This window comes from Ylistrum balloti, unplaced genomic scaffold (assembly GCF_031769215.1).
Source record: "Ylistrum balloti isolate Yb309-2 unplaced genomic scaffold, AGI_CSIRO_Ybal_v1 Utg371114, whole genome shotgun sequence".
In the NCBI taxonomy this organism is placed as follows: Eukaryota; Metazoa; Mollusca; class Bivalvia; order Pectinida; family Pectinidae; genus Ylistrum; species Ylistrum balloti.
In genome coordinates, this window is record NW_026782612.1 from 691,148 (window position 1) to 711,751 (window position 20,604).

A 20,604-nucleotide genomic window follows, 5' to 3' on the forward strand; every position below is an offset into this window, starting at 1 on the left:
GTGAACCCTCTTTGGTAAAATGCATTGAACCCTCTTCAGTAAAATACAGTGAACCCTGTTAGGTAAAATGCATTGAACCCTCTTAGGTAAAATACAGTGAACCCTCTTAGGTAAAATACAGTGAACCCTCTAAGGCAAAATGCATTGAACCCTCTTCGGTAAAATACAGTGAACCCTCTTAGGTAAAATACAGTGAACCCTCTTAGGTAAAATGCATTGAACCCTCTTAGGTAAAATACAGTGAACCCTCTTAGGTAAAATACAGTGAACCCTCTTAGGTAAAATGCACTGAACCCTCTTCGGTAAAATGCATTGAACCCTCTTAGGTAAAATACATTGAACCCTTGCAGATAAAATGCATTGAACCCTTGCAGATAAAATGCATTGAACCCTTGCAGATAAAATACATTGAACCCTTGCAGATAAAATGCATTGAACCCTTGCAGATAAAATGCATTGAACCCTCTAAGGTAAAATGTATTAAAACTTCTATGGTAAAATGTATTAAAACCACTATGGTAAAACGTATTAAAACCACTATGGTAAAATGTATTAAAACCACTATGGTAAAACGTATTAAAACCACTATGGTAAAACGTATTAAAACCACTATGGTAAAACGTATTAAAACCACTATGGTAAAACGTATCAAAACCACTATGGTAAAATACATTAAAACCACTATGGTAAAACGTATTAAAACCACTATGGTAAAATGTATTAAAACCACTATGGTAAAATGCTTCAAACTCTCCTGAGTAAAACTGAAGGTCAAGGTCACTAAAGTCAGGCTCCTGGACACATTTATCAGAGCTTCCACTAAGGTCAAGGTCATTATCTTGTCAACTTTCTTTTTTTAAGAAAGACAAATTGAATACATCATTAGAAATCAACAATTAATGTAAGTGGGAAGTGAAATAAACTGAATCACTGTGTCTAGCTAACAAGACAGCAAAATGGTGAATTACGAAATCTGCCCGAGACCAGAAGCTTCTTACTTGAACTCTAACCAGGGGCTCATACTGTTGTCCACAAAGCCATCCTGATCAGCTCGTTAATCAGGCTTAGCCTTAATTACAAATGAACGACTTCAGACGATTAGGTACTTGGAATCCGATTGGCATGTCAATGCTTTTAGAATAAGACTAAAGGGCATGAAAAAAGTTTGCTAGAGTGAGTGTTATTGTCGTATAAGTGAAAACAAAAAAAGGGGAGGGAAAAAAGGATGCGAAAAGACGAAGAAGGAAGGATGGAAGGAATATGAAGGAGAGGTAAATAAGACAGCAAGAATGAGATGATTTTTGAAACAAGAATCAGTATTCAGCAAACATATATTGATCTCAGAAATATGAAGGATATTTACTAGAGGAGATACAACTACATCAAGCTATGTCCAACAAAATTACATCAATTACACATGCAGTTTCCTCCACTTGCAAATTTTTGCTTAAATAGCGGAAATAATAAACAGAGAAAAGCTATCAGTGGAATTGAATGTGAGTCTCTGAAACACGGCCTGATCTGACATTAATTGTTTATGGTTGAGAGGCTTGTCATACAAAAGTGATTGATTTTGTATCTCTTGACTGTCTTAAGGAGCTGTTTACAAGGCTTCTCACATATAATCTGTAGGGCTGACTAGTAATTTTATTGTAGGCTCTGTAGCTCATAGTCTTCTCAGATTTACGATCTGTTATAACAAATAAATGTAAATCTAAACAAGAATTATTCTTAATGACCATTATGATAGTGAATATATCTCTTACATATAACAGAATAAACCACATGTGACCAAGAGAATAAATTTATTGTCATGTAGAAAATAAATCTATTGTCATGTAGAAAATAAATCTATTGTCATGTAGAAAATAGATATATTGTGGTGTAGAAAATAAATCTATAGTGATGTAGAAAATAAATCTATAGTGATGTAGAAAATAAATCTATTGTGATGTAGAAAATAAATCTATTGTCATGTAGAAAATAAATCTATTGTGATGTAGAAAATAAATCTATTGTCATGTAGAAAATAAATCTACTGTCATGTAGAAAATAAATCTATTGTGATGTAGAAAATAAATCTATTGTGATGTAGAAAATAAATCCATTGTCATGTAGAAAATAAATAAATTGTGATGTAGAAAATAAATATATTGTGATGTAGTGAATAAATCTATTGTGATGTTAAGAATAAATAAATTTAGATAAAGAGAATAAATCTATTGTGATGTGGAAAGTAAACACATTTGGATAAAAAGAAAAGATTTATTGAGATAATGATAATAAACACTATTATGAAAAGGACATAAAAAGATAATCTCCATTCATATCTTCAGATTAATTGAAAGATCAACATTTGTTACAAGCAAGAGTTCAATCTATCTGTATATTAAGTTGTATTATTAAATCTATCTGTATATTAAGTTGTATTGTTAAATCTATCTGTATATTAAGTTGTATTGTTAAATCTATCTGTATATTAAGTTGTATTATTAAATCTATCTGTATATTAAGTTGTATTGCTAAATCTATCTGTATATTAAGTTGTATTGTTAAATCTATCTGTATGTTAAGTTGTATTGTTAAATCTATCTGTATGTTAAGTTGTATTGTTAAATCTATCTGTATATTAAGTTGTATTGTTAAATCTATCTGTATGTTAAGTTGTATTGTTAAATCTATCTGTATATTAAGTTGTATTGTTAAATCTATCTGTATGTTAAGTTGTATTGTTAAATCTATCTGTATATTAAGTTGTATTGTTAAATCTATCTGTATATTAAGTTGTATTGTTAAATCTATCTGTATATTAAGTTGTATTGTTAAATCTATCTGTATGTTAAGTTGTATTGTTAAATCTATCTGTATGTTAAGTTGTATTGTTAAATCTATCTGTATATTAAGTTGTATTGTTAAATCTATCTGTATGTTAAGTTGTATTGTTAAATCTATCTGTATATTAAGTTGTATTGTTAAATCTATCTGTATATTAAGTTATATTGTTAAATCTATCTGTATATTAAGTTGTATTGTTAAATCTATCTGTATGTTAAGTTGTATTGTTAAATCTATCTGTATATTAAGTTGTATTGTTAAATCTATCTGTATATTAAGTTGTATTGTTAAATCTATCTGTATATTAAGTTGTATTGTTAAATCTATCTGTATGTTAAGTTGTATTGTTAAATCTATCTGTATGTTAAGTTGTATTGTTAAATCTATCTGTATATTAAGTTGTATTGTTAAATCTATCTGTATGTTAAGTTGTATTGTTAAATCTATCTGTATATTAAGTTGTATTGTTAAATCTATCTGTATATTAAGTTATATTGTTAAATCTATCTGTATATTAAGTTATATTGTTAAATCTATCTGTATATTAAGTTGTTTTGTTAAATCTATCTGTATGTTAAGTTGTATTGTTAAATCTATCTGTTAAATCTATCTGTATATTAAGTTGTACTGTTAAATCTATCTGTATATTAAGTTATATTGTTAAATCTATCTGTATATTAAGTTGTATTGTTAAATCTATCTGTATGTTAAGTTGTATTGTTAAATCTATCTGTTAAATCTATCTGTATATTAAGTTGTACTGTTAAATCTATCTGTATATTAAGTTGTATTGTTAAATCTATCTGTATATTAAGTTGTATTGTTAAATCTATCTGTATGTTAAGTTGTATTGTTAAATCTATCTGTTAAATCTATCTGTATATTAAGTTGTATTGTTAAATCTATCTGTATATTAAGTTGTATTGTTAAATCTATCTGTATATTAAGTTGTATTGTTAAATCTATCTGTATGTTAAGTTGTATTGTTAAATCTATCTGTATGTTAAGTTGTATTGTTAAATCTATCTGTATATTAAGTTGTATTGTTAAATCTATCTGTATGTTAAGTTGTATTGTTAAATCTATCTGTTAAATCTATCTGTATGTTAAGTTGTATTGTTAAATTTATCTGTATATTAAGTTGTATTGTTAAATCTATCTGTATGTTAAGTTGTATTGTTAAATCTATCTGTATATTAAGTTGTATTGTTAAATCTATCTGTATATTAAGTTGTATTGTTAAATCTATCTGTATATTAAGTTGTATTGTTAAATCTATCTGTATATTAAGTTGTATTGTTAAATCTATCTGTATATTAAGTTGTATTGTTAAATCTATCTGTATATTAAGTTGTATTGTTAAATCTATTGTTAAATCTATCTGTTAAATCTATCTGTATATTAAGTTGTATTGTTAAATCTATCTGTATGTTAAGTTGTATTGTTAAATCTATCTGTATGTTAAGTTGTATTGTTAAATCTATCTGTATATTAAGTTGTATTGTTAAATCTATCTGTATATTAAGTTGTATTGTGAAATCTATCTGTATATGAAGTTGTATTAATAATGAAATTCTAGGCTTCCTTATGAACCTGTGGCAGTGCTTTACTCTTTGTTACCCTAGGGAGAGACATATATCACATAACTTTGCAGCAAAGCACCCATCAATAGTGTGTCATGAAAGATTAAAATGAAAGTGGTGATCACAGCCCTCACAAAAATCGAAGAATGTATCCACTTATGCATATAAGCAAGTCTCGCTTCATGCACCGCTGGTTTGACATTTACGTATAATACAAGGCACGTTACACGTTTGTTACGATATTAAATATACATAAACATAGAGTCAAATAGTTATCTCATTGCTATGTTTCACAACTATGGCAAAATAAAGAGCATAATATGTTGTATATATACTGTAAAATATTATCTTTTTGTGGAACTCAATTTTCATGGGTTTTTTCTAAACAGCATTTTTTGGTGGACAATTGATTTTGTATATTCTAATTTAAACAGTTCATGGACATATGAATCCATGGATTCTAGGTACTGATGAAATCCAAGAATAAAAATCTCACAAGAAATTGATGATTTTACAGTATATATAAAAAGACTTAAATTTTTTCTACACTGCTTTCTCAGTTCCGCACTGAAAACTAATATTCAAGGAACAACCAATATATCTTCTACCGAAGAATTCATCCTTCAAATACAGAGTTACCTTTCCTTCAAAAACAGAGTTACCTACCTTGTCTCCTTCTCTGACGGTGTTTCACAGCTACTTGCTATACTTGAATCTTCAGACTCCAGTGAGTTAAAACTTTTACAATTTGCCTCCCTGAGTTTACGCTCTTCCCACTGTGCGCGTCCTTCATCAGCAGCGCGACGTTTCAGTTCCTCTATCCTCTTCTTTTCTTGCTCGATCACGTTGCCTCCTGCACACAGGTAAAACCACATGCAACACATTATTTATGATGTTATAATCAAGTACTGATGAAAATTTAAACTTTCCTCATCATTTTATCCAAACGAAGACACAGAATTTTTGTATTTTGTACTTTTTAATCATCGTTTTAAAGTAAACAGATTCATTAGATTTCAACAACAGAGACAATCAAAGACTTGCCATTCAATTACCATAACCAACTAATTATGACAATACTTTGGTAAATTTCGGTCCATTTCAGTGATGTTTTTAACCTAAGTACTGATGGGAATCTGCCCTGTACAGTTTTAAAGACCCTAGAATCTGCTTTGCTATAGTCTGTTTTGGGCAGACAAAAAAAGGATATTTTTTTCATGTCATATGTCCCACAATAAATCCAGGGGCAGACACCGTATATCTTACTAAATATAGGGGTGGGCTTATTATAGGACAATAAAATTGCATTTGACAGTCTTTTTACTGACATGGGCTTATTTCCGGATAAATACATGTTTTTTTCTAAATTTTTATATCCATTAGTTTGTCCTCTGACATATTGCCAATAGCCCTGTAGTATGATGCTGACAACAGCATGTCAATTAAGAAAGGATAAGGGATTTCAATAATCCGTAGGCTTTCCCTTTAAACAACATATTTTTATCTACTCCTCTCAAACAGACCCAGCAAATTAATCACGAAGACTTGAGCTACCACACTGTGCATACTCAGCACATACATCCTCGCTAACAAATGCCATTTCTGTCAACGCTTAATGTCAGAACAGAATTTCCTTCTTGTGAATTCTGCCGTTTCTGCTTTTGTCATTTTGATTGTGCATTAAGATTTGATAACGTTTATTTAAGATATGGAGTAACATTCTTTATAATTACAATCTAACACACGATCAGTAATCATACGTACAATGGCAGTCTGACTTTAACGGACTCACGATATTTTCTCCGTCTGTGGAGTCACATGACCTCATTAAAGGATTTTTTGTCACAGTGAAGACATTTTGTTTATCATAAGGTTATTGTGATAACAAAACTACAATATATTTCCAGAACTTCAAACTAAACTACATATATTTTTGTACTTCAACAAAATTACCTCAAAATTTAATATCAAGCCAATATTGTACATTACTCATCTACATACTGTCTTTCCTTTTGTACCAGTGTGTTACAAATTTTCCTAGTTTCCATAAACCCCAGGAGGGTCATAATGTATAATGTTGCAGCAAACCTCCAACACTTCTATGTGTTGTAAAAAGGCTAAAATGCATTTGTAGGACACAGCCACATAAAACTGACAAAAAGTATACATTTACAGGTTGGGATTATGGTGAGTCTCTATTGTACACAGCTATTTTGATGTTTGTGTACGAGACCACATTTATAAGTTTGGATTATGGTGAGTCTCCATTGTAAACAGCTATTTTGATGATCTGTGTACGAGACCACATTTATAGGTTTGAATTAAGGCGAGTCTCCATTGTAAACAACTATTTTGATGATCTGTGTACGAGACCACATTTATAGGTTTGAATTAAGGCGAGTCTCCATTGTAAACAGCTATTTTGATGATCTGTGTACGAGACCACATTTATAGGTTTGAATTAAGGCGAGTCTCCATTGTAAACAGCTATTTTGATGATCTGTGTACGAGACCACATTTATAGGTTTGAATTAAGGCGAGTCTCCATTGTAAACAGCTATTTTGATGATCTGTGTACGAGACCACATTTATAGGTTTGAATTAAGGCGAGTCTCCATTGTAAACAGCTATTTTGATGATCTGTGTACGAGACCACATTTATAGGTTTGAATTAAGGCGAGTCTCCATTGTAAACAGCTATTTTGATGATCTGTGTACGAGACCACATTTATAGGTTTGAATTAAGGCGAGTCTCCATTGTAAACAGCTATTTTGATGATCTGTGTACGAGACCACATTTATAGGTTTGAATTAAGGCGAGTCTCTATTGTATACAGCTATTTTGATGATCTGTGTACGAGACCACATTTATAGGTTTGGATTAAGGCGAGTCTCCATTGTAAACAGCTATTTTGATGATCTGTGTACGAGACCACATTTATAGGTTTGAATTAAGGCAAGTCTCCATTGTAAACAGCTATTTTGATGATCTGTGTACGAGACCACATTTATAGGTTTGAATTAAGGCAAGTCTCTATTGTATACAGCTATTTTGATGATCTGTGTACGAGACCACATTTATAGGTTTGAATTAAGGCAAGTCTCTATTGTAAACAGCTATTTTGATGATCTGTGTACGAGACCACATTTATAGGTTTGGATTAAGGCAAGTCTCTATTGTAAACAGATATGTAGATGTTTATGTACGAGAACGCATTTATAGGTTTGAATTAAGGTGAGTCTCCGTTGTACACAGCTATTTTGCACCTGATCAGACTGAGGTGGAACACATGGAAAGACATTGTCTACCTGTGATTCACAAAGATCACAGAACTTGGAAGTATGCATTTGTACAAATACTTGTCTATGAATACTACTTGTGTATGACAAATATCTGTCTATAAATGCCATTCATATATAATATTGACAAGTCTATGAAAGTGTATAAATGCCATTATTTTATAACAACTAGCTGTATCTAAAGAACACTAGTTTCTAGTCCCAATATCATAAGATACATACTAATTTAACCTGTATATAAAGACCACCTCATATTGATATCAATTTTCACCCTAATATTGATTGACCTTTATAGAAAGGTTTGACTGTACTCTTCAGACTCCTTATATCACTTTCAGGATCAATAGATAATTCATTAAAAACAGATTCTGCAAAAAAAATGGATACAAATGTCATATTTCTAGCAGAATCTAAAGAGCCGTGAATGAGAAAAAGTTTTATGAAGAAAAAGGTTGAGAGATCCCTTGCATGCACATCTTATGATATTACTGGAAGGTTTCCTGACACCCTGATAGAGAGAGTATATAATACATCACATCAGAGATATATGTAATACTTTAGATTATATACCGTATAAGGCTATGCTACTGAAGTTATACCAAATATACCCACTAGATATACATAGAAAGATGGGAGTATAGCAAACACTACAACTGAGAGTTGGTAAGAACTAGTTTTCATATTTTACTGGTGATAAATAAGCATTTGTTAAGCAATAATCTAATCCTTTTACAAAATCTATCCTCATAAACAATAATTAGCCCCCCACTCCATACACACTTAATAACCTTCCCTTCATACACAATTTTTGCCCTCCCATTCATACACAATTATCCCCTATCTCTTCATACACAATTATACCCCTACCTATTCATAAACAATTATCCTCTGTCCTCCTCACAATGTCCCCACTTCCTCCTCAAAGTTATCCCCCTTCATCCTCAAAGTTATCCCCCTTCTTTCTCATAATTATCCCCCTTCCTCCTCATAGTTATCCTCCTTCCTCCTCAAAGATATCCCCCTTCCTCCTCAAAGTTATCCCCCTTCTTTCTCATAATTATACCCCTTCCTCCTCAAAGTTATCCCCCTTCTTTCTCATAATTATACCCCTTCCTCCTCAAAGTTATCCCCCTTCCTCCTTATAATTATCCCCCTTCCTCCTCAAAGTTATCCCCCTTCCTCCTCATAGTTATCCCCCTTCCTCCTCATAGTTATCCCCCCTTCCTCCTCATAATTATCCCCTTTCCTCCTCAAAGTTATCCCCTTCCTCCTCATAGTTATCCTCCTTCCTCCTCATAGTTATCCCCCTTCCTCCTCAAAGTTATCCCCTTCCTCCTCATAGTTATCCCCCCTTCCTCCTCATAATTATCCCCCTTCCTCCTCAAAGTTATCCCCTTCCTCCTCATAGTTATCCCCCTTCCTCCTCATAATCATAGCCTTTCCTTCTCATAGTTATCCCCCTTCCTCCTCAGAGTTATCCCCCTTTAAATCCCCTGATCACATTAGGCTCCTTGGTTTATCAGCAGTAAAACATGACAACATATACTTGATGGTGACAGTGATATTAGTGTTATATGTGTGCTATTTACACATAAAAACAGTCAATCCCATGAAGGAATGTGGTCTAAAAAACGGAGTCCAAAAACTTCAAAAGTAACATAAATTGTTTTACCAAAGTCAAATATAGTCAAAATCCTCCACTCAATTTTTTTTCTTTTGCTTTTGTTGTTTATTTCCTTCATTTAATGTTCAGAAAAATAAATAATCTCACTTTTAAGTTAAAAAACAAGCAGTTGTTAGACCGGACATTGCGACAACTCTTTGCACATAAGATGACATAATGTAGTGAAATCATGGATTGACTGTTTAAATATATATGTGCTAATGTTAAGACTTCTCTGAAGATCTGTCCAAATCAACCATCTTTAAAAACTTCAATATCCTTTGTAACATCAGGTAATGGTTTGAATTAAATCTCAGAGAATTAATTAAATGAAGAAGATTTACATTTCCACTTCTAGAATAAAACAAACTTGATGTTTCTAATTTGTGAGATCAGAAAACATAATACAGAATGCATGAAATTTGAAAAAAAATTCTATTTAACATAAGTTAATTATTACTATTACACAATTATCATACAATGGTAACAAAATCAATTATTTTATTTAAAGTAAAATAAGAATTCATGCACAGATCTTGTTTGATCTTCAGAGTACAGTTAACATAAAACCTGCTCATATTCATCCTTACCTAACCAGGTATAAATGTTGTTACATGATACTTTCTCATTAAAGCTGTGTAATTTATATTGGCTATAAATTCTACATCAAGATAATTCCATCCTTACATTGAAAGTTAACAGCAGATAAAATGTCAAGAACAAATTACAGGTATTTCAGTAATAACCAGGAAGTAGGCCTAGAATAGAATCTTCATTCTGTTGAAATCCTGTTTTTTTTTTTTTTAATTATTTTGGTTAAATATTAAAACTTTGTTTGCTGGGGATTGAAATGAGCAGATTTCATGTAGGCTGTGTGTTGCTATGGTGACTTGCCTTGCTGTTCCATAAATAGACAGCGGTTTTTCTCAATGTCCAGAAGTGTGGTAGATTTTTTCCGCTCACCTGAGTACGAACTATTGGGTACATGGAGTCCCTTTGGGGACCCCGAGTTGGACCCAGGTGTGATGCCCGTAGGGGAGGACCCCAAGCTAAGGTTGTTCACATTATTATTAGTTGGTGATATTTGTAAGTGTGACAAAGAGTTCGGAAAGGGAGATAAGTTGCTAGAAGATAGCAGGGGAGACAAGTCCACTGAGCGATGTGTAGGTGTCTTAGGAAGTGAACTCTGGCTAGGACTCCTCAAATCCTGTTTGTCCTGGAAAAAGAAAAAAAAGAAGTGACTTTGAGTCTACAACATTTATGTCTTTCAGCAACAAATGTAAACCCATTGTTACTGTATATCTTTATTAGATATCTAATCAATGTCCTTACCATTAGAGTCAGTGATTTCCTTACTCCTGTTTTACAGTTAACTCTACCTTTTCCATGCGGAAAATACAGTGTTATTTTCTACTAATTGGAAAATATTATCTTTCTGATTAACCACAAAAAAAAAACAAGACAGATCATTGTTGTCTGTTTAATTAGCTTCAACAGACATTTCAATGTGATCAACATTTCTTCAAATAAATTGATGTACAGGGATATTTTAATCATTTCTGTTAAGGATAATCCGAATTTTTTTTTTGAAAAATAGAACAAAATTTCTCTAGGGGCAGGGGCCTTTATTCAGGCCCAAATAAACCTAGAACTATTCACTAAATAGTTATTGTTCTTCACTGTAAACTTCAACATAAACAGGAGTATGACATACCGACTAGATAATAAATTTCCCTTTTTTCCAATTTCTGATCAAATCAACATGTTTTATATTCCTACTATTGGTGCCTTAATCTCTTGTATTTATGAAACATAATAAATAAAGAATTACAGAATTTCTAAAAATTCGATCAAAACCATTACTAGAGCAAAGCTATCCTTTCACATCACAAACCCACACATTGGCTAAAACATCAAATATTTTTTAGAAATTCTTACTGTTGAATCAATGATGTGTATAAGTATGTAATTTACAGGACTTTTGACCACTGAAAAGATTGTTCAAGTCTATGCTATGAAAGTAAGTACCAAAGAAAAAACCCACATGATTAAACTCTGTAGAGTTACCTCCCTTCATAATACGTTACACATCATTCTGACTTGTTCCAGATGAGTTATATTTAATAAAAAAAAAATTTGTAGTTTTAAATGATCAGGTTTATAGCTTATCTTGTATTTGAAATAAAGTTACAGTCATATATGTATTTAATTTGTTATGCTTTCTCTATTTTAACATGTCAGTTCAGGTAAAACTGTGTTAGATCAATTGTTGGCTTGGACAACAGAATTTGTGACAATATTGAGGATGAAGTCATGGTTCTTCCTAGAATCGAATTATCAGCTAAACATTTCAAAGAAAGGTTAAAGCTCAGGGGAAAATTAGAAATAAAGAAAACTCTGCAAAAAACTAATAAGCATCCGAGATAAATAAATAAACACAAAAATAAACACTAAAACTGAAAATAACATGCAGGTGGTTTATTTATTTATCATAATTGTGGGTGTTTACTGCTTTATTGATTGGAAATAAACAATTAACAAAAATGAAACAATGAAAGCAGACCAAACAAATGTGATGGAAAATGATCAAATTTTCTGTTAGTTATAACAGGTACCTCGTTGTCTGATGATCGTCCGCCCTGATCTACAATTTCATCACTTACAGGAACAGACAAGAATTGTGATATTTCCTGAATTTTCTTCATCACACCAGCTAACTGTTTCTTGTCCTGTAAATGAAATGTCTTGGTCAGTAGCAGAAAAGTTGAACCCTCAGATTTAAGTAACAGAAAATTTTTGTCAAAATTGATATTTCTAGAAGAGATTTTGTGACTAATTTTCAAATCTATGATTTAAAAGATTTATTACCTATATAAATTTCAACAAGTAGATATTTTCTTTCCAACCCTAAATTCTTTTCTTTTTTTTAATTTCTGTAATACATAGCTTTAAGATTATCCTAAGCCCACATATTTGGCCATGATAAATGGTGTATGCAACTGTCAGTTTGAAATAAATTTCCTTGTGATGGATTGATAAGGAAAAAGTTAGTTTGAGACTAGCATGCAGGTAAAAGACATATAATTTGAAATAAAGTTCAAATGGGAAATGATTTTCTGTAAAGCAAATTAACCCTTTCGACGCCAAATATCTCTCACAATGTACAGCCCAGCGCCAAATATTATAAAATTGTATATAATAAAATATATAAAAATAGTTGCCCAAAGTCAGCCTGTCTGCATGTCGACTTTAGTGGCCTATGGCGGCCTGTCTGCATGTCGACTTCAGTCGCCTATGGCGGCCTGTCTGCATGTCGACTTCAGTCGCCTATGGCGGCCTGTCTGCATGTCGACTTCAGTCGCCTATGGCAACCTGTATGCATGTCGACTTTAGTCGCCTATGACGCCGAAAGGGTTAAGGCAAAAATGGGGGAATTTTGGTAAGCAGAATGTAACACAGAAACATAAAAGGATATGATTGTACAGGTTGGTAAGGAAAGATGAATTTTGTAACCAATAACTACAGAACAACCATATCAGTAAGCAATTACAGATTGGTTATAAATGGTTGGTTGTCAAGACAAGGCAAAATCTCTGCACAAATGGATTTCAAAACAGACTACACCACACAGAGGTTGACTGTCTCCCAGTAACTAACGGACAAAACAAACAATTTCATTTTTCTCTTCTCTTATTTCAAGTTCAAGATGATTGCTAATGAAACACGATCCACTTTTGATACCAATTTATTAAAAAATCATTTTCAAATATTGAATATAAACAAAAGAAACATTTTTTAAAAGTCATGAAATACCAAATGTATTTTATTTTTAAAAATTTGCTTTAGAAATTTATTGATGAAAATGACATCAAATGAATTGTGCACCAACTCTTGTACAATCTCGCTGTTACTTGCAGACAAATTTTTAAATCAAATTTCAATCAATGATCTTAATTAGTATGCATTACTCACATTTCTCTTCATCTGAAATCTATGACATAGGACAGTAATCATCGTTACTATGGTTACCTTTCTGAATTCATCCACCAGCTGTTGGCGTCGACGCTCCATCGTTTCCATGTCCCGTTTCACGTTACTAAGCATTTCTTTCTGCTGGTTGTCTATTTGTTGGAGTCGACCCTGAAAGGACACATGTTAATTACACTAAGACACAAATGAAAACAACTTGCTTACTACTTGAAAATATTTCTTTATCAATAATAATCCCCCATAATACCCCTGTAAATAATTGAATGAAATGAAAATTTATCAACAAAAATTGAGTAAATGTCTTATTTACATCTAAGTTTACTTGCATGGAATTTCTATGGAAAAGTGATTGTCATTTTCATTTCAGTAATAATTACCATAACTTGAGTATGAATATCTCCCACTAATTCCTATTCATTTGTATATAATATGAATGTAAATAGAACTCAATAACCCCCATATGGAGCCCCTCTACCTGCCCAGGGTACCTACTCAAGTCCTGAAATTTGTCCTTCTTTATCTATGGCACTGAGCTAGATGGACGTTTTCTACCTGTTTTAGCGACTTTCCACACATACAGGGCGTTACTTCCAAGTTTGTCTGTGATAACTGATTCATTTTCATAGCGGGTTTACCACTTCTATTCCCATTTGTTTGTTGTGTGTTGGTCGGGTGTTTTTGGCCTGTTTACTCTGTCCGTGTTCAGACACTTCGCAGTGAGTTTATGTTAATTTTCAATGGGAATTAGTGGAAGATATGCATACTAAAGTTATGGTAATTATTACATCATGAAAATTGAAAAAGAAACCTCAAATTTCTATATTTTTGAGAATTGGGGCTGAATTCAAAATCTAATCAAATTATACTATATCCAATAAATAGATAAAATCATTTTCTATAGTTAATTTCTTTTACTTGTAAATTTTTATAATTAATGAAGTGATTAGATTTTTTTTTCTAAATATCAATGTCTTCAAATAATGTACGGTATTTGGACATTTAAGGAAAGAAGATGCATGTCACTGTAGCAGGCTTACCTCCCTTCCTTTGTTCTTTTTACATACTGTATGAGATTTACCTCCCTTTGATCTGTACTTATACAGAAGGTTTAGACTTACCTCCCTTGATCTGTACTTTTCAAGAAGTTCATTTTGGCCTTTCATCAGTTTACGTTGTATTTGTTCCTTTTCTTCCTCAAACTTTGCCTCCGACTTGATAAATAGAAAAAAAATTATGTCATGTATTTCTATCACTTGAAGAAATTCCCTAGTCATCATATTTTTTTTCAGTTTTGAACGTCATTTTCACAGAGTTTCAATGTAATAACAGGACATGTGTTATTTGATGAGAATTTCTGAGCAATTAATTGCACTTGTTGATAAATATTTAAAAGAGATTGATTACACAAATTTTATTTTCTATGCTGATTTTTTTGTCTGTTCATTTTATCCTGTATTGCTGATTTCAAATAGATCAAAGAATATTGGTGAAATTCATTTGGTGTTTCCATAACATGCCTCTATTTCAAATAACTCCATTAATACCTCCAGCTGTTGAAATTCCAGGTCTTCGAAGAGTCGTCTTTGGTTATCGAGGACTTCCTGCTCGCGTTGGAAACGATCAAGGTAGGTTTCCTCCTCCTCCTTTCGACATGTTTCTAGGATCTGTTCGGTGTCGTAGTGATGACGCTCAAGTTCTATCAGTTTATCACGCTCACTTCGCATACGATTCTCCTCCTGCAAATAGTAGCAAAGGTGGATATTATTTTTTTTTTTAAATTTAATCCAAATATTTTCTGTACATGAAACAACAGAAGAGGAAAATTGTAAATCTACAAAGAGACATTTAATTGTGATGTCAAAAGATTATTTTCAATTATTCTAAATAATATTATAATTCATCATGGTAAAAACACCAATGAATATAACTTCATTTTTTATGCAAAAAGAACAACTCTTAAAAGACAATTTTATTAAGAAATTAAAGAATTAAATTTATTCTTGATAAAGTCTGGAAAAGTTTGAATTATATATTATCATAGAATTTCTAAACAACCTGAGTTTTTCGATAAAACAAAATCCTTAGCAGAAAAACCTGAAGTTTATAGGTAATCTCTTTTGTATTTTGACACAAACTATGAAGTGCTGTTTTTTTCTTTCTTAAATAGTTTAAAATTCTCTCTGATGCCAGTCTATATCCATATGTATATAATCACAATCAACTGAAACATGTTGTAAATACCAGATTCTTAGTGAAGACAGATGTGTGATATAGGACAGATAATTCAGAATAGCAATTCCTAAGTTTTGATAAAACATGTGGCACATGTCAAACATACATTTGTCTTTATCAATTATGAAATGAAAAGATGATGACTAGTATGAAAAGTTGATATAAAAACAATATTCAGTTTCTTTGTTGGTTTGCAGGGTTTGTTATCCTGTGACCACCCAGGGTAATTTTGAGGTAGGGTCTTGATAATAGCTGGTGGCTACCTCACTGAACAACATACAGGAGGTCCATTACATACCATCAGGAGAAATTAGGGCAAATTATCTTGCCCATGAGCACAACCACATCAGCACAAATCAGTCTGTTTCTCAGCTTTCTGAGACATACAATCCTTCACAAGTTTCAAGATCAGGTAGTGTTAACAAACTGAATTTAATCTAAATAAATGATTTTCTTTTTTATTTACAGATTTATAGTTCTGATCATGCAGTTTTATCACTATACACAGTAAAAATATCAACTACTGTAAATTCTTGTTACAGTCAACAACCTCTTAATCAAACACATAACAGAGAGTTTAAAGAATACAGGTCATGCTAATTACAGTACAGATGACCCACACTGATTATATCATCTATTCAAATTAACACACCTGGACCACACACTGACCACATGCTGACCATACACTGACCATACACTGACCACACATTGACCACACACTGACCACATGCTGACCATACACTGACCATACACTGACCACACACTGACCCCATGCTGACCATACACTGACCACATATCTAAAACCTCAATGACAATATATATAAATATAGGTATCATATTTATAAGTTAAATCTCCACTCAATCCTTTGAATACCCCATCAACATTCTACACACATTCTACTGTAAACATTCCAAAAATATGATTATACAACTAATACACAAACATTCCTTCAATGATATACAAACAATCTACATACATATGTATACAAACATATCATCAACATTCTACAAACAAACATTCGAGAATTAAATTTTGACTCGGGGGTACATGCATATCCATACACACAGCACTGTTTTATGTTCTTAAATGATACATTATACACTCCGTTGGCTCAGTATCCTTTTGGTTAGCTATGGTTAATATCATTAAAAAACTATGTATTGAATGGTAAGTATAAATTGTCATGTGACCTTGCTATTTAACGTGTTGATTTGCACGATGACAGGTCAGTAATATGGAATTTGATAAAAGACGTTGATTTCAATTCTTCAACATGAAACTGAGAAGATTCATATCTTATTTCATTGAGGTTTAGTAAGCCTGTCCCCTGACTTCTAGAACAGTGTGATGTAATCCTGTGATCAGAGTGTTATTAACAGATGATCAATGTTTCCTGTTGTAACCCTGTTGAAATACTAGCCACAATATTCCACTTGGCTAGAGAGAACTTCTCTTTAGCTCGATTGGTTGACCATCAGACTAATAAGACCCCAGGTTGGAATCCCAGCGGAGGCATTGAGATATGTAATGACCTCTGTTACACTATATTGTAAAATACAAGAAGAATTTTGGATGATTCTACATTCATTCAACCATGAAAACCATCAAAATTATACCATGAAAATAACGTAATGATGAATCTTTTTATAAAAGAATTTATTATGTTGAATATACCAACACCTGACTACAGTTAGTGTTGTCCAGACCTAGCAGTAAAACCTTATCCATACACAGGGACCTGTCTCTATATTACCCAACAGTATACAGGGACCTGTCTCTTCAAAAACAGTACACAAGGGACCTGTCTCTTCAAAAACAATACACAGGGACCTGTCTCTATATTACCCAACAGTACACAGGGACCTGTCTCTTCAAAAACAGTACACAGGGACCTGTCTCTATATTACCCAACAGTATATAGGGACCTGTCTCTTCAAAAACAGTACACATGGACATGTCTCCATATTACCCAACAGTACACAGGGACCTGTCTCTATATTACCCAACAGTATACAGGGACCTGTCTCTATATTACCCAACAGTACACAGGGACCTGTCTCTTCAAAAACAGTACACAGGGCCCTGTCTCTTTATTACCAATAGCACACAGGGACTTGTCTCTATGTTACCCAACATTACACAGGGACCTGTCTCTATGTTACCCAACAGTACACTGGGACCTGTCTCTATGTTACCCAACAGTACACATGGACATGTCTCTATATTACCCAACAGTACACAGGGACCTGTCTCTATATTACCAACAGTATACAGGGACCTGTCTCTATATTACCCAACAGTACACAGGGACCTGTCTCTTCAAAAACAGTACACAGGGCCCTGTCTCTTTATTACCAATAGCACACAGGGACTTGTCTCTATGTTACCCAACATTACACAGGGACCTGTCTCTATGTTACCCAACAGTACACTGGGACCTGTCTCTATGTTACCCAACAGTACACAGGGACCTGTCTCTATATTACCAACAGTACACAGGGACCTGTCTCTATGTTACCCAACAGTATACAGGGACCTGTTTCCTCAAAAACAGTATACAGGGACCTGTCTCTATGTTACCCAACAGTACACAGGGACCTGTCTCTTCAAAAACAGTACACAGGCACCTGTCTCTACATTACCAACAGTACACAGGGACCTGTCTTTACATTACCAACAGTACATGGGGACCTGTCTCTATGTTACCCCACAGTATTCAGGGACCTGTCTCTATATCACCAACAGTACACAGGGACTTGTCTTCTATCACCCATTCATTAACAACTGGTCACTCTCAAGTCAGACATAATTTAGTTTAGTTTATTACCAGTGCAGGATCAGTATGATCCTCTATACCGGTCTCAGTGATACAATGATAATGTTTATAATTATTGTCATTTGAGACGTCAGATCCAGGAACTACAGAATTTCTGATTTATAATTATATACCAGTTCTTTCATTCAATCCTATAGCTTGGATCCTCTATCTGTACGACTGTGTACATCAGTAATATTCTCAGTTAGCTGTTTAACAGTGTAAATTCTTTTAATTATCTTTGTTTGCTAAAATGTTTTTGAAATTTGACATTTGTGTGATTGCATTGCAGTTTCAAGAAGTGTTTAACAACTGACCTCACCCACACACTAAATAAACCAGATAAGCTGGAAAAAGAATGTGTTTAACATCAGCTCTCCTGTTTGAATTGTCCTGATGACAAGTTTGTAGGTGGGGTGGTGATTGATGACAATACAAAATACAAAACACTTTTGAAAAATTTGTATGCTGAGTGCAGAATTTAAAGAGTTCAACCTTAGCAAAAAAAACAGGCACCTGTGTGCTAATTCTTATAATAAATAGCTGATGGTAGCTTGTGAATCAGCTCAAGTCCCTGTGTATGTGCTACGCGTGACATACTTTTAGGGTGCGGAGAAAGTTGTATGGCCATTGTGTATGTGCTACGCGTGACATACTTTTGGGGTGCGGAGAAGGTTGTATGGCCATTGTGTATGTGCTACGCGTCAGATACTTTTGGGGTGCGGAGAAGGTTGTATGGCCATTGTGTATGTGCTACGCGTGACATACTTTTGGGGTGCGGAGAAGGTTGTATGGCCATTGTGTATGTGCTACGCGTCAGATACTTTTGGGGTGCGGAGAAGGTTGTATGGCCATTGTGTATGTGCTACGCGTGACATACTTTTGGGGTGCGGAGAAGGTTGGATTAAGAAGGTAATTTGCCCTACAATCATTCCTTATTAAAAGATATATCTTAAATTGAACCATCAATCTCAAAAACATTAAACAACAGAACCATTTATCACACAACTAAAACCATTAAAAACTAAAAATCAAAATAAATAAAAACATAGAGATTAAGGAGCAGTAAGTGTAGAATATGCAGAGATACAGTTCATTGTTAAGGATGCTGGAAGATGCACATTTCCACCACGACCCCTGTTGATTCAGAAGTGGACTGCCCCATCTACTGTCATGGAACAGTCTACTCTGAAGTATAGGGGTCAGTGTCACATTCTACAACTACATAATGTACACATAGAATAGACCCTCACAAGTTCATTTCCACTGAATTACCAAACTAGGAAATTTGTTTTAAACATAACTTGATCTTGATGACATATGATCAATTACTTTATCAAAATTATTTTTATTTATGAGAAACAAAATGATCAACGGATCAATGCTTTTTAGAAGAAGTTTTTCCAACGAAAGATGATGTTTTAAGTTTGTTGAACTTGTGCAAGTCTACAGACACAGATTACACGGAGATGTGTGATTACCCACCTGTCGTCTCATCTGTGGGAGATAAAGGTAAACTGGGGCTATATTACAGGTGTAAAATTTACAGGTGTACACCTCTCTTAAAAAGCCTGTATCCGAATAGAATAATCTTATTGTTGGAACAAAATGATTATTTCCAAACTATGAAAGATGCAGAGCTTAAAATGGTCAAGGATGGGTCTTATAGTGTCTTTGATTGCAAGATGAAATGTGTTGCTAAAGTAAAATACACACTCAGTGGATATTTAGGTATACATACAAACTCACTGGTGACTATGACCTAGGACCAGTTACCTGCCCCTGATAGGGCCATGTTCCTACCTGTGGTCTTACGTCACCTTTAATTAAAAACTGAACTTGTCTTACAGTGATTGTAGTGATATTACAGTTAATCGTGTGAATGCTTTTCATAATAATGTAAAATAGTGATTATGATATCACATACCCATATGGTATAACATTGGAAGAGCAGGTCTAAATAAATATGTTTGTCTAAGAATGAAATCTGATCTATTTATATGGGAAATAACACATTTTTTTTAAAGGAGGTCCTTCTTAATGAAATTTCCACATCTTCTGCCCTTCATTTTTTATCATTTTCAAATATCGTGCTATGATTTATCATAAGATGTATTAAAGGACATTATCATCACACTAGTGGTAGACTTCAGTCCAAAGCTTTCATTTTACAGGTATAGATTAC

At 33.1% G+C, this 20,604-nt stretch overlaps 1 protein-coding gene across 1 annotated transcript in view; it reads right to left on the reverse strand.

Annotated features, from left to right (window-relative positions):
• LOC132560804 (uncharacterized) overlaps window positions 1-20,604 on the reverse strand; it is a 147,606-nt gene that overhangs the window by 33,314 nt on the left and 93,688 nt on the right. Inside the window, exons 8-14 of the mRNA XM_060225483.1 lie at window positions 19,905-19,916; window positions 14,916-15,107; window positions 14,490-14,582; window positions 13,411-13,521; window positions 11,991-12,110; window positions 10,276-10,597; window positions 5,085-5,271 (exon numbers count right to left, since the gene is read on the reverse strand). Of these exons, the coding sequence (XP_060081466.1) occupies window positions 5,085-5,271; window positions 10,276-10,597; window positions 11,991-12,110; window positions 13,411-13,521; window positions 14,490-14,582; window positions 14,916-15,107; window positions 19,905-19,916 (1,037 nt within the window). The remainder of the gene's footprint in view (window positions 1-5,084; window positions 5,272-10,275; window positions 10,598-11,990; window positions 12,111-13,410; window positions 13,522-14,489; window positions 14,583-14,915; window positions 15,108-19,904; window positions 19,917-20,604) is intronic.